The sequence below is a fragment of the Calypte anna genome, chromosome 17, assembly GCF_003957555.1.
Source record: "Calypte anna isolate BGI_N300 chromosome 17, bCalAnn1_v1.p, whole genome shotgun sequence".
In the NCBI taxonomy this organism is placed as follows: Eukaryota; Metazoa; Chordata; class Aves; order Apodiformes; family Trochilidae; genus Calypte; species Calypte anna.
The window spans coordinates 8381581-8399217 of NC_044262.1; the positions used below are offsets into that span (position 1 = coordinate 8381581).

The window sequence follows — 17637 nt, forward strand, 5'->3', positions numbered from 1 at the left end:
TGTAATCATGCCCCAGATTCCTGCTGCGCTACACGGAGACAAATTAATGGCAGGATAGATGGGTAGCTCAGCCCATCAGCGAGCAGGGAGGCAAGGGTGCAGTACCAGGGAGCTGTAATCAGAGTTTTCCTGTGCTATCAGTCCCTTCTCGGGGCAGAGGGACCTGAGCTCCATGCCTGCCACCGCAGTGCCCCCAGGCCCTGAGCAGAATCGCAGTTTGCTGCAGATAAACTGGGATGGCTGCACCCAGGAGCCCCGCGCTCCTGAGAGGCTGGAGACCAAGTTTGTTCTCAAAAAAACCAATCTGGGCTGGTCCAGCCACAAGCTGGGGGAAGATCTTTATATGGACACTGCTGCCAAGGGACAAATCCCTCCCATCACGGAGCACACAAGAAAGGAATACAAAGGGGGGGTGTCCCTACAGCTGTCCCCCAAAGGCAGATGCTGGCTGTGCAGCTAAAGCATCTCGGTTGGAAGGACACCAGCAAAGACCCATGAAACCCCCCAAGGGTTAAAGTTTCAGGACAAGCTGTAGTGTTGCAACTGTTTGAATATTGCAACCATAAAAAAAAAAAAATTCTATATGATTTTTCTGTTGCATCAGCACCCAGGCAGGGCCAGATCTTGCTGTCACTAAGATGCAACCAGAGCAGCTGGGCAGCCACCAGGGAGTCTGTGCCCATGCATGTGTCCTCTGCTCCTTTGCTCTGCTCCCCACCAGAGCCCGTCCTGGCCAGCAGCTGGAAAAATGCTGCTGGAGCTGCCTGCACTGGCTGGAGAACCACCTGGAAAATCCAGGGCTGAAATATTTACAAGCCCCTTTGCTTTTGAATTTTACAAGGAAAGGGCAGTCACAAGTTTCACCCTTTTACAGCACAACTGAGTAATCAAATTGGTTGCACCTTTTAAGCTGGTATAAACCCCCTTTCTGAGCAAAGTCCTTGGTATCCACTTTTGCAGATTTTTTTTTTTTCCCCAGCTGATGTATAAGCCTTTGAAAATAAGTTTGAGAGGAGACTGACAACCTTGAAACCTCAAGAGGAGTGTGGCATTGACGGGTGCCGCTCCCTGAGACGAATATTATAGATGGGTTTTAATTTCATTTTAACAAAATCACTGTCTCTCATGGAAGGAGCATCAAGAGCTAAATGAGGACCCGTCTTGAGCTGAATCACATTGAACAGACCCCGGCACTGTCATTGATTTTCTGGGAAGAAAAAAACTGCCTCTGGCTACTAAACCAAATTAGTAGTCACTGATGACCAATTATTTTGCCCCACTGTGAACGGAGAGAAGTACTAAAATTCCAGTTTGTCAGACCCAAGGCTCTCTTCTCAAACACCTTTCAACAAGCAGGTACCAGGAGTCCCTCAGATGCTTCTGACGCTTCCTGTTTTCCGCAACTTCTCCTTCTCCAAAGTTTTAATGAGCTGCTGCTCCGAGGACAGCCTGCCAGAAAGGGAGCCCTTCCCCGCTCGGTGGAGCACTATTTGGCATGGCACAAATCACAGCTGTCAGAATTTATACACACATACACAAAAAAGTGTCAGCCTAATGTTTGCAAATGATAATTACCATTCCTCTTGCCCGTCCCTGGTGCCTTCGTTTTAGATAAATCCCAGTTCTGAGGTATCAGCTGCAGAGCACTGAAGGCTCATATTGAGTAGAATAGATTTAACTGGTTTGTAGCTCATAGAAGGCCTACCCTGTTTTATTTTAATATTGTTAATACTTTATTATACTTTTTAACATTGTTTTCACAGTAAAATAGCCTATTAGGAGGCTTGCAGCTTCTTTTCCGAGAGATTTCTGGCAGACTTGCATACCACATTGTACAACCAAGGTAGCAGGAGCTTGTCATTTCTGTTGAAAATAGGTCTGTACCCTGACTCTTGAAAGTAAATTAGAGAGAGTCTATTAAAGAGACAGGAACTGTTTCAGAGACAATAGTTTTGAAAATGTGCACAGGTAAATTTTAAAATATTTAGAAAACGTCAACATCAGAAGTGGCTCCAATTATTTGACTATAAAAGGAAGCAGCTGATTTTTTTTCCACAATTATAAATAATTTGTTGCATCCTATCAGAACTTCTTTCCCTTCCCTTCCTGTGGCAGTGTGCTTGTGCCAAAACAAGCAGATCTGAGTTCCTCTGAACGAGATGGATTTTAATCCACAATCAGCATTTTCAGAGGATGCTTCCCCCACAGCATCCACAGAAGAGAACAACAAAATCCTCCCAGTTCAGGAGTGACATCTGGGCAGGGTGACAAAAGGAAACAGGACATACAAGCCATTCATTCCTGCCCTTAAATAACACTCAGGCAAGAGGACATTTCCCCAAAGTCCAGCTGCAGATGACAAGTCCTGTCACACTACCAGGAACCACTGACACTGGGGCCAAAATTCCCCATCCACTCCCAGCATTTGACCTACAAAGGAAAAGCTGCCTGGCTGAAATCTCTCCAGTGACCTTAATCAAAGAAGAGTGTTACCTGATAGCCCCTGCTCTTCCCCACTTCCTCAGAATTCCTCTCAAAGGAGGCAGGAGAAGCCAGACCAAGGTTCACGTCCTACAGCCCCACCAGAGCTCATGTGTCTACCCCAGCACAGAGTCATTCCCACTGATCCAAAGAGGCAGTTCATGTGTGTAGTACTCCAGGAATGTCTCTATACTTTGCTGGATCAGGACCTAAATGTGATTAATCACACGGCGGGGAAGGATCTCTGAAGAGCATCAACCCAAATGTGTCCTTTCAAGCATTTACTTACAAGCCAGCTGTGGACTAATCAGTCACCAACTGGCTGGTCCACTGGAGATGGTAAAAGTCACCTCCAGAGAGATGTGAAAACACATTCAGCTTCCACAAAAAAACCCAAACCAAACCAAACAAACAAATCAGTAATCAAACACTGCACACAGAAGCTCCATGGTTTCCTGCATCCCTCACAGCTATTCCTGCACACCAGGAAAGCTCCTTCCCTGGAGAGCAAAGGGACAGGTCAAGGAAACAAACCCTTGTGCACAGCTCACCACATCCTCTGGCCACAGCTACCAAAAATTCACAGCTCACAGTGAGACTGGAGGCTCACCCAGACAGCAAGACCCTCAACCACAGGTTTGCCACGTGTTGTGTCCTTTGTAAATATTTTCCCCAGCTCTGCTAAGTGCAAAAAGCCAAAGAGGAAAGGAAGGAGCAGGGAGAAGAGGGGAAGACAAAGGGTAAATGTCAGTGTCCCCAGATAACAGTCTGGAGCAGCAGAGCTGATTTGTAAGTGAAGCCTTGAAAAGCCCTGCAGCATGTGATGTATGAACCAGGAGGTCTGCAGAAGGATGTCTCCTCTGATATGAAAGCCCCCGCGGGATGTATATTGCTGGATTGCACATCGAGTATCATTAGAAAACACGACCATAGATTAGGCTGTTTTGAAGCATGTGGTGTGCAATAATTAAGTAATAAAAGTCACCGCAGGGGTGAAGGAACAAGAAGCAGAAGAGTTACCATTTGCATACACACTGCAAGATTCTCCAGACCTCTCAAAGCTGCCTGCTGCCCACTTTGGATCCAAAAGCCACAAAGCAACAGCTCACTCTGTGCTAAATAGGCTTTTTCTGCAGAAAACCACCTTCTGGTTGAGCTGGTGGCCCAGAAGCAACCTAGCAGTCAGCCCAGGTCCCCGGTGTCTTGGAGTTGGTCTGGAGAGGCAGGGGAAGCTCTGTCCCCTGCAGGTGACAGGGGGAGCAGAGCCAGGGCTGATGGCTCCACACTGTCACAGGTTCTTACTGAGATGGGGACATTTCCTCTGCAGCAAGGTGTGGAAGGACAAGGACCAATAAAACTTAAAATCAAGGCCCTCCATCACCTTCAGATGTTTGCTTCTGGGAGAAAAGGAAAGCAGCAGGACTGCAGCAATAAGTGATATGCTGTCCTCAAGGCAAGGACCCTGCTGCTGCCACTGCCAGGTCTGCCTGCTGTGGTGGCTGATGAAGTTAAAGTACCCACACTTGCTCAGAGCAAGGTTCAACAATGCCAGGCTGCAGCTCTGCCACAGGCTGGGCAGGTTCATGCCATCTCTGAGCAGCTGAACAGGACACTGCCAGCAAGCAGTTGCCTTTTGTTTTTTACCATTTTTCTAGAATCCTGGTCATCTGCAGCTCCTCTCTGCTGCTGTCTCCTCCTGGCCAGGATGCTCCCTCATACCCTGGTTCAAGGGGTCAATACACCAGGGCTGTGCAGCTGAGACACCAGACCAGGGCTTAGCACCTCAGTTTCCCTTTCTGCTGCAGCCCCCCAGCCCTCTGCACCCAGTCCATTTTCATCCCTGCTCACATTCTTTGGGCAGCACTTTCTCCTCTCACCCAAACCCTCACTGCACTGTTGAGCCACAGCCCTGGTGCCCCACGGACCTTCCAGCTCAGCAGAGCTCAAGCAGAGGTCATGGTACAGATGCTACAAAAGGTTGTGTGAAGACAGAAATCATGCCCATTCTGGGAACACGTAGCACCACAGGACAAGGGTGTGCAGGCTGTGGTGTAGCCACCACAAATGAACATGGATTTGAGTCTTCCTTGAAGAAGAGAAAGCTTTTCCCAGTGCAAGGGTTTATCCATGTTCTTACCAGCCACAGGTTCCAGGAGCAGAGATATGAGTCGACACAGGGAGGTAGAGAGGTATTAACCCTGGAGGTCATATTGTTATCTTTTCAATGTTTTCCAGGTCTTCCTCTCCCTTTTATGACCTCCTCCACCACAAATACAGGGAGCAGTGGCTGGAGGAGCAGAGAGCCCTGACAGTAGCCGAGCAAATGGAAAAGAAAAAGGTGAAATGCTCCAGCAGTGCTTTCCCTGCTGTGCACAGCCCTGCTCCCTGGAATAACCCCCAGTGGATATCCCACCCCATGAGGGATGGATTTCAACCAGCTGGGAGAAGATCCTCCCTGGCCAGGCTGGCTGAAGCCCAGCAAAGATGGGCCTGGCTTCAGCTAGAGCACGTCCTGTGGGACTGTACAGCAGCACCCACAGCAGCACCCACAGCAGCTGTGAGAGTGCAGCACTGTGCTGCTAAACACACCAAGATTGTAATAGCATTTAAAAGCAGCCAATGACTGTTTTATTAGTTAATGGCTCAAAGAAGAGTCGAGCTAATATGGTAATGACCAATTTCAATGGGCTTACTGCCATCACAAACTATGCTTTATAGTTGAAGTGCCAGAATACAGTGCTCTTAATTAGCAGCTACTTTATGACTACCCGGGCCTAAGATGCTGAAAGTGCATCCCTACCTTATCTATTATGACTGATGGGTTTAATCACTGAGTTCCCTCCATCAAGTTCCCAAAGCCTGAAGCCACCAATTACTGAATTAAGCCACACAAACCTGTACCCTAAACCACAGAGCAGATCCTCCAGGGTTTCATGCAGTGGCCAAAACACTCATCAGGTACCTGCTCTGCCTTGTGCTGGGACTGTCCAGCACTGCAAACTGCAGTAGTCAGGACCCCCCCATGGTGGGGCTGAGCTATTGCTCCAGCTCAGACCATGGAGCTTCCTGCAGGGAGGAAGCATCTCACTGGGATCCCATGTAAAGCAGTCAGAGCCCTGCCAGCTGCTCATGGTTTTTTTCATCAGTATGTTTGATATGTCAGTGTTAGCTGCATGGACATGAAAAACGACCCAGATGAGGCACTTGTGACAATCACTTCAAAGTGACTGTTAGTGTAGCTCATCCCAGTGTCCTTACCTGGCACACCCCCGACCTGATGCACACATCTGGACAGCTGTTCCACTCCATCCTTGTTTACCTTTGGTTACAGAAACTCCTAGTGCGTGAAACCCGCACCACATTGCTGCGAAAACAGCCCCAGCCTGTGGTGGAGGAATCCTTCTGGCACCTGCCCCACTTGGAGAAGGTATGGAGCACCTCAGGGAAATCAGCAGAGCTTCCTCACCTTGCCCACGGGCCCTTCTAACATTTTTAGCAGACATTGACACAGGTAGACACAGGACTCTTACCCAGCCCTAGGATGGCTCCATACTGGGTGTGTTCCAACATCAGCACCTTTTGGACTGTAGGATTTTTTTTTTTTTTTTTTTTTTTTTTTTGCAGCCAGAAGCCCTGGAAGGCAAGAAGCACTTGCCAGATAGGGCTTAATTAATTATTTCCTAATTTGTGTACATATTCACCAGCTTCACAAGATGAGAAGCATCTTTTATCTCCATGTCAGTACTGGGGTGGCCTTTATTCACTGCTGGTATCCCCACAACTTGCCCAGCATGAGCAGGACAACCAAACCTGCATTTTGGTAGCCTACCCTTTTACCATAACATTCAAACTACACAAGAATTTTCAAACAGCATTCTTACCCTCAAAAATTGGAGCTTTCCAGCAAGCCTGCACTCTTGCTACCTCTCTAAACTGCCTGACTGACAAGACTCACCCTGAGACTGAGCAAGGGGTCTAAGCCAGGGTACAGATGTGTGTGACACTTCCTTTCAATGATCCAAATAAGAGTCAAGGTGAAAGTTTCTTGTTGAAGCAATGGGATCTAAACATCTCCCTGAATTCACCTGTGCATCCTGCTGTGCTCTGGGGTACTTGTTTGGATTCTGTTAGCTTTGTTTGTAATGGAAATTGCATGGAAACTTGAAGTGAAAAGCTCGGGGGCATTTCAGGAAGGAAAGGAAAAGAGATGGGCAAGAAGAACAGAAAGGAGACACCAGAAAGTCTGCAGGGAGTTCATATGGCCAAAATTACATCTGGCATTGATAGATACCACTGCAAAGAGCCTCTCAGCCCTCTGCCCTGGCGCTTGTTCTGATGGGATTTGGGGTTTTTTTGCCATGCTGTTGATTTTTAACCGCAGTTTAAAACAACAAAGCAGCCTCATGACTTCCTGAAGCTCATTTACTCATATAACTTGGAGACTTTCAACCAAGAAATGTGTTTTGCACCACCTTGATGTATTCCTCTTACATCCTGTCTAAGCCTGCCCGATTAGCATATGTCAGTAATCATTTATCCCCTCTGCCTGTCAGCACAGAGCTGCTGCTGTGGGGAGTGTCAGGCAGAGAACATGACCGATCGCTGTTAAACAGATTGTGGAAGTCACACGAGATCCTGGGGCAAGGCTCCTCTTTAGAGCTCCTCTCACCCCAGACCTTCCCATCACTATTCATTTTTCAGCCTTTTGCTTCATGCTTTCCCTTTTGTTTCATCCATGCCTGTGGCTGGGTTCCTCCCCCCGCTCTCAAACTTCTGCATCTTTGCTTTTCTCTGCCTTTCTCCTTCCTCTGCTCTTCCCTTCCTTCCTAGGAGCAGCATCCAGAGGTGGAAGGACAACTCATTTTTCACACTCTCTGCAGATTTCCTGTGCTCCTCTTTTCTCATTACATTAACCTGGCAGATTCACCCTGCCCCAGCTGCAGATCTAACAAGCAGAACCCATGTGAGAACTTGGATCAGGAGATTTGTTGCTCAGTTGAGCTTCAGTGCAGTTTCCTCCATGGAAAAATAAGTTCTCTTGAACATCCATAAATTGGTTAACCAGCTCAAAGCAGTAACAACCCAGAGAAAGTTGGTGCTTCCAAAAGATCCTTGGTAGCCTCTAAACCATGCTTGAACAAGCTCTGTAAAGTTGGGTTCTCCTTAGGTAGTGGTGGAATGGTCTTGAAGGACAAACTGGCCTAACTCTTCAACTAAACCCAAGGACTCTGGCACTACTTAGATGGCTGGAAGCCAAAGCAAGGAGCAGCAGGAAGATGAGATTTTGTTTCTTTAGAGGCATAAATTTTATTCCCATCCTGACCCTTTAAAGAAAGCTGCAGTGGATGCCACTATTGGCTCTTAGAATAGACTTTCTGTTCAGTCCCTGCAAGAGCATCTCCTGGCACCATGGTGGAGCCTGTGGGAGGAGTGGAAGAGAAGAAAACAAAGGAGCTTTTCCCTCCCCACTAATTGCCTCTGCTTGCCTTCTGCATTGCCAGGGCTGCACGACATTACATAGTCACTCAGTCAGTAAAGTATAGACAAATTGACTACATTTTCCTTTGGATTTAGGTTTCAGCCCCACTGCTTTGGAATAATGGCCCAGGTTGTTGAGCTAACTGGGTGATTTACAGGCTCTCCCACACCCATGGCTCTAGCTCAGTTTCTCACTGTGCAGGACCAACCTGGCTCCTGGGCTCTCCAGCTCAAAGAGACAACGAGGTCACAGGGAGCCAGCCAGGTCCTGATGGGCAGTTCAATAGGGAAAGTTGCTGAACTGGAGTATTTTTATTTATTTTTTTCCAAAACCAAACAGCAGTTAACTCCTTACTCATCTTGGCAAGATGCTTCTACTGCCTTCCTCTTCCTCAGTGACTCCCCAAGACAAAGCACCTCTGCTTTGCTCTGCCTGCAGTGACACAGCTCCTGGGCTCAGATTTTGTCAACATGACTGAGACTTTGCACCAAAATTTCATTTATTTGTAGGCATGGGACTGCATTCCCTGGGGACTGTACTTCAGCTACCCAGCACAGACATAACTTCTCCTGCCCACCATGAGATGTGTCCTGTCCCTGTGTCACTCATCCCTGGCATCATTCTGGCCCAGGCAGATGGCATCCTCCATACCAACCAAATTCTGGAAGGGTTCTTGCTGCCTGTGCCAGCCACCTCCATCAGAATATCTGATAGTCACATCCCAAGCCAGTAAGTCAACACTGGCCACTTCACGAGAGATTTCCCAGACTCTGTCAAGTCAATCCAGCAGGGTTTTGGTGGCAATGCCTCAGAATTCATCTCTGTGTCAGAACATCTCTGTGTGCCTCGTGCCAGTGACGCACGCCGAGGTTTTTCCTTTGCTCATTGGAGAATTCCAACTCGCAGAGCCACCCAAGGTGCCTTTCCTGGGAGATTCGTCTTGTTTACTTGACCAGGCAGTGGGAGGAAATAAAATGCAGCAACTTTGGACACCACTTTTGTCAACAGACTCTGCCTTCCCCAGCAGATGAAACGAGCTGAGCAATATGAATAAGCGATAAGCAATTGACGAGCAAGTGTTCGGGTACCTTGGCAAAAGACTTAATTTGCAACCTGGCACAAAATCAAAGGCTCTGTCAACAACTGAGCGGCTCTCCCGCATTACCTGGGAAAGCTCTGTCAGGTAAATTTCCACTGAAAGTAATTAGAGGAATCCCCACTGTATAAACTTTGCAAGAAAAAAATTCTGGGCTCCAGAATTTGATTCTCCCCAGGGATCCGATACCTGCTCACAGCCTGATCCTTCACCAGGATTAACAGTTGAGGTTTCAACGCATACACACAAAAATATTCTGCATTTTTTTTTTAATGCCGTGCCTCTCTTTTTGTCTGAAGAGCTGAACTGACAAGCACAGCTCATGTAATCTTGCAACTGTTGTTAGAAAAGCCAGAGATTCTGCTTAAATAACCTAAGCTTGATTCACACACCACACAGTGGGCTGGTTCTTCAGGTACCACGTTTATCCTCCCAGGTTTGAGAGCAGCAAAGCTTCCTGGAGGTGGAGTGCTGCAGAACTCATCTCCTGAGGCTTAGTGCTTAAAGAATAAAGCAAGGAGTTGAGCTTTCCATCACCGTGGTATCAGATCAAACCTCCCTTCAGCTGGGATTTTGGCTGACCAGTGGAAAAAGTGTCACCCTGTGGCTGTTCAGTGACCCAAGTGACATGAAGTGGTGTGTCCCAGGCAGCAGTGACAATCAGTGCTGACCTGTCCACACCAGGAACAATGCAGAAGGACAACAAAACACCCTGAAGTGATGCAAACAGACATAAGGGACCCACCTACCCTGAGCTGGATCCCTGCACCTCCCACACTGCAGCCATTCCATGGCTAAATGCAGGCTCCAGGCCCCAGTCACCACACTCCATTTTCTTGCAGACTCTGCAGCTTTTCTTGTTTTGCTTAGCAGCCAAACCTTCCAGGAATGCAATGGCCCAAATCAGAGCAAAGCATTTCCAATGTCCAGCTTTTCCCAGTGTCCTTTTTCCCATGCCCTGGACCCTCAACCTCTCCATCACACTCTGGGCTGGCCCCTGCCATGCTCAGTCATTCTTTCACCTCAGAAGACACAAAACCCCATCACTCCTCTGCTATTTTCATTGCTCTCCAGCATCTCCTGATTGGCACAGAAGATACCACCCCTCCCTGTACAGCCTGGACCATCTCCAGGGCAGGCTCTACCTGCATCCAAGTCCTTGTTTCCCAAGGCAGCACAAGCAGCCTTTGGCAATCCCTGCCCAATGCTGTTCTGGGGATATTCACCCATGAAACAACAAATCTGGGGAGCCTGCATCCTCACAGCTTGCAGTGAAATAAAACCACACAGTTTGTGTTGTGTTTCAGGTGAGCACCTGCCGTTGCCTCAGACATAAACCCACAGCAAGGACTTGAGGTTTCATTCAGGGACCAATTCTGCCTTCTGCAGAGAAGCTATTCAGCAACAGACAACTTAGTTTGAAGTACAGCCCTTGCCTGGCATGAAAATTGTCAGGATTCAAATCTCAAACACTTGAGATGAGTACAAAACTGCCAGTGCTAGTCTGACCCAGGACATCTGCCAAGGGGGCACACAGCTCCAGTGGGCTGGTTCTGCTTTATCCACACTATTGCCCAGACCAAGCCACCAGTGGACTCCAGCAAACATTTGCAGCTCCTTCAGGAAAGAAAAGAAAAAAAAAAATCCCAAATATTTGTGGAGCATTAAATACAGCAGCCAAAAACTGCTGAGCACTTCTTTTAAGCTTCCTGGGTTTGAAGCAAGAAAGAATTATTTAGCCCAGACTCTTGTCCCGTGTCTCCATACATACTGGGAATTAGAAAGGTGGGGAGGAAAAAAAAATATCAACCCCATTCATTAAACCAGTTAAGCACTTTGCTGCAAAGAGAAGCCACAGTATTTGTAACCCTAATAATCCAACAGCCACCTCTGAGAGCAGCTCAGCTTGGACAGAATAATGTCTGTTTTAAAAATACCTGCCTCTTCCTAACTTGTCATGGCATTTGTTGACAACCCTATTGAAAGCCTCTCTCAGCACAGCTGTGAAGGATCTTTCAGCACCTCTTTCTCTTTCCTAGACAGTTTTTGAAAGGGAGGGGAGGAGAGTGGGGGGCTGGAAATAAAAATAAGAAAAGCCATCAATACAGGGGGAAAAAGGCATCAGCAGCCAACACCGGCTGATGAAGCACCTCACCTGGGCCCCCAGCGCACCGCCTCCAATTAAATCAAAATGGTTTGTTTTTAATGGTCTTTTACACTGACAAGTGGGCTATCATTCCAGGCCTAGAGAGCTGTCAGGGAGCCGAGGCAAATCCTCCGTTGATAATGCCCAATGCTTCCAATTAGGAGCCGAGGCTGCTCCCGGCGCACTAACGATTCCCCAGCCTCCCCCAAGGCCCCTTTGGCGTTGGTTTTTTCCTCTTCCCTTTTCCTCCCCCACAAATTACTGACACAAAACGGAGGCACCCCCGGTGCCTCCTCCCCACGCCGGGCCCCGGCCCTGTTGGATTTAATGAGGTGATGGAAGTTTTGGTGGATCTTCCGCTAAATTCTTTTCTTGTTTGACAGCTGCTTGAGTGTTGACCTTATAAAAGATTTAGTGTTTCTCATTATTTTCTGTCAAGCTTTACAAGCGACGGCTTCGCAGAAATCATTTGCATCTCGATGCACACGCGTGGGTTTTTGGTGTTGGGTTTGGGGCTTTTTTTCTTTCTTGGTCTGGACGGGGATGCTCGGCACAGTGAGCCCTCTCTGCCTTGGGTATTTTATTCCCTCTCCCCCTCCAAGAGAAAAAACAAACAAATGCCTACGAACATGGCAACGTTGTTTTGGGGGAAAACAAACAAAACACAACCCAGAAAGGACTTGAAAAGGTTGGGATGTTTTAGACTGCTGTAAATGAGGGAGGGTTTTGAAAAAGGAATCATTTTCCTGTAAAGAAAAGCTCAAGAAAGTGTTTTGTCACCCTCTAGAAGGATTTGATCAAATGGATGATGGAAAAACTAAGCTGAGTCTAGGGGCAGCTTTGCTGTTACTGGGAAAATTCACAGGAGGCTGGGAAGCTGCCTTTGAGCAGGCAGCAGAGCCTGGCAGGAACTGGGAGAGGAGCAGGCACAGCCACAGCTCCCCACAGCCCAGTGTGGATCCTTCCAGGGCAGGGGGAGAGCCTGGCACTGCTGGTTTCTTGTCTCAGCCTTTTTCATGGGTTCCTTCTCAACTCTTCCTACAAATCCTCACAGCCCATTTAATGCAGCTGTATTCATTGAAACCATCACCCAGAAGCCAGGCTGACACCCACCCAAGGGTGCTCACAGTGCCCAGCAGCTGCAGAACATGAGCCCCAGCACCTACCTCAAAAAGCCCAACCCCAGCAGCACCCAAACAACCCTGGTCAGTCTCTGGGGTACATTCTGCTGCCAGCAGAGTTCTGCCTCCCCTGGACCAGCTCAGCCTTTCTGTACCTCGTGTGCAGTTCATTAGAGTTCTGCTAACAAAGCTGCTTCTGCTTGCAACAGACATGTGCTCCTACTAAAGCCTGACCAGTGATAATTTACATTCCTCCAATTCAAAACATTATCATAACCAAGAAGCCCAGATGAAAATAACACCCAAATACCTAATTAAGTTTTAAGAGTGATAAGTTTTTCTATTGCCCCTCTAACTCTGAAGCAAGCACTGATGTTACAGCATCCCAGCTGCAACTGTCCTGCAGTCATTTTCCTGCAACATCTGCACTGAACAACACAAAACATTGCTTCAAACCAGCAGCTGAAAACCACTGCAGCTCCACCATCCTGCAGGGAAAACCACCAAGTTTGTGCCTATGAACTCTATTCCTGCTCCAAATCCACCATCCAGACAAAACCCTGGCACAAAAGCCCAGAGATGCATCAGAGGAACAGCAAAGATCATCAGCTGGCTCTAGAGGAAGCACCTTGGAGTTCATCAATTAAAGGATGAATTAGAAGAATCAGAGATGAGGATTCATCACTGGCATTGACTTCTCAGCATCACACTGTCAGAATAAGACCTTTGACCCAAGGACACCCTTACCTTGACTCTAATTACTGTCCCTGTTTCTCATTTTTCAAAATAGCACTTTCCTCCTGTCCTACACCTGGTGCTTCCCACTTACTCATGTTGAGGACAGAAGCTGGCATCCCTCACAACTTTATCAAGGCTCTGCTAATTTTAATTCCTGTCAGCTGTGGCTCAGTGTGACATTTCTCACCTGGGAGCTTTGTACCAAGGCTGGAGTGAACAAACTGCTGTTTCCTCCCCTGCTGCTCCAACCCAATCCCAGGAAGAAATTTCCTCCTGCCCAGTTCCCAGGGGTGGGCAGGGAGTTCCATGGGGAAGGCTCAAGAGGAGCAGCTCAGCTCCCCTTATCTGCAGGCACTGGATTTTCCTAACAAACTCAGCTCTGAGGGAGAAATTCCTGCATCTTTAATGGGAGGTTGGAGTTGGCCCAGTTGAGGACTGTTCATGCCATCTCTACCCACCTTCTTCAGCAGCCCTTGCTCCTGCCTTTTCCTCCCAGAGAGGGGCTATGTCACTGCTGCTGCTGCTTGTGAGAAAGCAAAATAATACTCAGAAACACCTGTCTGAAGTTAAGCACTCAAATGCATATTTAAGTACCTGAACGCCTTCCTCCAGAGAGGGGGAATAGCTAAAGATGCTTTGTTTGTCTTGATTAATGAGATCACTAGCAAGCTTTTCAGGGCAAAGACTGCTGTGGATTTTTACATATGCAAAACCTGACACCCAGCCAGCCTGAGCAGGGTGGTGGAAGCAGGAAGGCAGCTGAAGGCATCAGCACAAAGCAGATGAGAGGCACAAGGAATTGTGCTGGGGCAGGGGAAGCCCAGGGGACCCCACAGAAAACCCACTCCCTGCATGAAGACAGACACACACACACATCCCAGGGACTCCATATCTGCTGTGTGCAATGCCCTCACTCTGAAGGGTCCTTCCTACCCCTCTGATTCTTTGTCCCAGGCATTGTCCACCCTTTCCCTACCCTGAAGGGGATTCCAGGGAGATGCTGTCTCTGTTTGTTGGGCAGGTCATGCAGGAGTCTGACCCCATCAGCAGCCTCCTTGGGAGCTCTGAGCCCATCCTGGCCCCTTGGGGAAACCCACAAGTCCTTTGTTGTAGGAAACAAGTCATATTTATTTCAGACACCACCTTAAAGCATGCTAGTATTTGAAAAACATCAGACAAGCAACACACCATAGTAAGACTAAAGAATCTTGTTATCAGAGCAGAATCTCCTGAAGTCAGTCAGAATACTAACCCTCATTTTAAACAGGTTTAAATGTTTACCTTTAGCTGGAGAAACATCTCCAGTCAAAGCCCTTGAACTAATCTGGAGCCTCTCCCCTGTTTGTGTTACAACCCACTTCCTTTGGCCGGCTGCTCGCTGTAACCAATCCTCTCTCTGCTCCTTGACTTATAGGTTGGGCCTCATCTCAGTACTTTTCCAAACCCTGAGACTCGTAAAAAGGCATTCAGTGCTTCCCGTTGAGAAGTGCCTGCAAAATGTGGTCCCCTTCTCCAGAGCATCTATGCAGTGAGGACCACAGCACTGTGTGGGCACCACAGTCCCAAACCCTGCCAAAGCTTTCCCTCTGGTTTTAAAAAGTTATGCTAATGCAGACATAGCCAAATAAACTGTTAATATAAAAAAAAATGATTCTGTCTCATCTTGCTCATTGTTTGGTGTCAGATGCACAACCCCTTTGTCTGATCACCACAGTTCTCACAAGGTCAGAGCCCTCACACCAGGAGCAGGGCAGTGTTTGCACCAGAGGCAGAGCAGAGCCCTCTCCTTCCCTGCTCTGAACAAATACATTAAATGCAACCAGACCCCAGTCAATATCAATGCTATGATGTCTCACAATCCATCAATTCTTCTCATTTCTTGGCTTCCCATCACTGTCTGATCCAGCAGATCCCTGACCTGTGTGAAGGCACCCAAACACCTGCTCTAAGTCCTCTGCCAAACTGAGGCCTCACCAGAGTGAAGCCTTCACTGAACACAGATCTAGTGGGAAGTGTCCCTGTCCATGGCAGGGGGGTTGGAATTAGATGATCTTAAATGTCCCTTCCAACCCTGAAAATTCTATGACTCTATGAACACAACCGCTGCCAGTTCCACACTTACCCAGCTGCTGGTACCTGGTGTGCCCTGGGGCTGAGCCCCTTCAAGGAGCTGCTGAACAAACTCAGACTCCATCAACTCAACATCACAGCCCCCAGGCCCCAGCCTGGTCACCAACAGGTGACAGCAGAGGCTCCGACAAGCACCAACATAGTTAAAATCCACCTCCTCCCCAGAGGACTTATCATCTTAAAAAAATACTCCTTGGCAACACCTGTGATTGCTTTAGCTGGGCATCTCCAAGATGGTTAGAGGAATAATTCATTACTTCTGTATCACCTGCTTCTTACATCTACTGGTGTATCTCAGGTTGTACCAGATAATATTTAAGTCCAATATTAGCTTTCAGGTTTTTTATTCATCATCCCCAGAAGCTCAGGGCCATATGCTGAGGGGGCAAATCTGCTGCCCTGGGCAGCTCCAACTACATCCCCAGCACTGCAGAGGGGATGGACGTGCCCAGCATGACTTTGCCTCACACCTCAGCCCCAGGGCTAGCCCACCCACCTACCATTAGCCAAGAGACTTGAAAAATCCATACTGAACACAGGGCTCATCTCCCACCACTTCTCCAGAACTTTTAAACCCAAACATTAAAGAGCAGAGTTTTTCACAACATTGCTCAACAGGAAAGACAAAGCACACTGCAAGGGCAGCTTTTTCTTACCTCTTACAGGACAAGGAAAGCTCCTCCATGGCTGCTCTGGCATTTCCCACAGTCTGTCCCTGCTGGGAGGCAGGTTGTGCCTTGATCTGCCCTTTACATGAGGAAGCAGCTGTAGGAACCTCCATCCTGTCCACACAAGGGAGAACAAGAATCACCTGCTCCACACCTGGGAAACCCTGGTATGAAGTTCCCTCTTTTTAGTGCAAGCCTTTAAATAAAACCTATCTAAAATAACTAGGAAGACAACAGTAGAGTTTGCTGTGCTGGCAGGGATGGGTTATAACCAGAAACCTCTTCAACCTCCTCAGGGAGGGAGAAAATTGGGCCCTGTCCTGCTAAAAATCACAGAGTGAGTGAGTGAGTGAGTGAGTGAGTGAGTGAGTGAGAAACCCAGGCACAAGAGTTGCCCTGCTGCCTGGTGGGAGCTCCCTCCAGCTCCTGTTCCAGCCACATCATCTGTGCCCACCTGCAGCAACTGCTCAGCTCCTGGGGACATGCACAGGGAAGGAAACATCTCCAGCACAACCTGCATGGCTGGGAAAGGGCTGGCAAAAACATGCAACCTGAGCCAAGCCCATGAGGACCTCCTGATGGAGGTCCAAGAAACCACCAGAGACCAGAAACCTAAAAAGCAGCAGCTGAGTCCAACAACGTGTGTTCAGGAGACACTGCCCCGTGGGGCTTGTAACTGATGGACTTACCCCACTACACCCCGAAATCCGGATAGGGTCACACCACCACAAATGGAGCCAATTTTATAGCCTGGATAGGCTGTCCCCTCCCTGTGCACGGACACCCCCTGCACCCCGAGTGGGGACAAAACCACCCTGCCGAGGGGTGAGGGCTGGGGCTGCTGGGTGGGCTCATCCCACACCCGAGATGCCACCTCGGACTCGTCTCTGCCGCGGTCCCCTCTCTCCCCACGGCCCCCAGCCAACCCCCCGGGGTCACAGCAAAGCCACAGCTCGGGTGTCCCCTCCGCTTCCTCACTTGCCTGCAGAGCCCGGGGCAGGGACCCGAACCCCCCTCCCCTGCAGCCCCGGCCGCTCCTTGTCCTGCAGTGACACCCACTGGTGACGGGAACAGCAACGCTGCTGCAGCTTCCCCACCCGCTCCTCCCCGCCACCGAGACCCTCCGGGTGGCTGTCCCCAGACTCCTTTTCACTGTTTCCCCCCTCTCCGAGTGCCCCTGCCCTCCCTTTCTCCCGTCACGATACCTGCGCTCCGGTACCGGAGCATCCGCCGGTGCTGCTGGGCACCCCCCTCCTGGGTGCAGAGAGAAATCCAGCACAACAGCACCCAGGGATTTTCCTGCCTCAGCCAGACCCTTTCAGGATACCGGTCTGTGCACCACCCGACAGACTCTTGCTACAGCCATCACTACAGCCCAGCCCCCTGTCCTCCGTTCACCTGCGGAGGTGTCAGCCCCATCAGGGCTCTCCCCACAGCCCAAACCTCCAGGAGTGCTTGGGGTCAGCCCTGCCCCAGGGTCAGACCCGAGCTGCTGACTGCCTGACCCTGTCTGGGGAGGTGGGATGCACAGCACATCCCCAGGAGTCCTCAAGGCAACCCTGGGGTGCGAGCAGGGAATGTGTGGAAGCACCTGGAAACACTGAGATCTCCTCATCTGGTGCAGGCCTGGGAACTTGTGACCAGGAACAGCCTGGGAAGTGGGGGGTGAGGGCAGACACAGCAGTGCACACTGTTTGATGTCCTACCTGCAATGGGGGCTGCAGAAAAAACATTTGGACCCCACTTGTCCAGTGACTTAGGGGGGGACCACCATGTAT

At 49.1% G+C, this 17637-nt stretch overlaps 1 protein-coding gene across 1 annotated transcript in view; it reads left to right on the forward strand.

Moving 5' to 3' along the window:
• Positions 1-14634, forward strand: part of CFAP77 (cilia and flagella associated protein 77) — a 56312-nt gene extending 41678 nt beyond the window's left edge. The window contains exons 4-6 of the mRNA XM_030461392.1: positions 4717-4835; positions 5823-5908; positions 14476-14634. Of these exons, the coding sequence (XP_030317252.1) occupies positions 4717-4835; positions 5823-5908; positions 14476-14544 (274 nt within the window). The 3' untranslated portion in view covers positions 14545-14634. The remainder of the gene's footprint in view (positions 1-4716; positions 4836-5822; positions 5909-14475) is intronic.
• The last annotated feature ends 3003 nt before the right edge of the window (positions 14635-17637 follow it).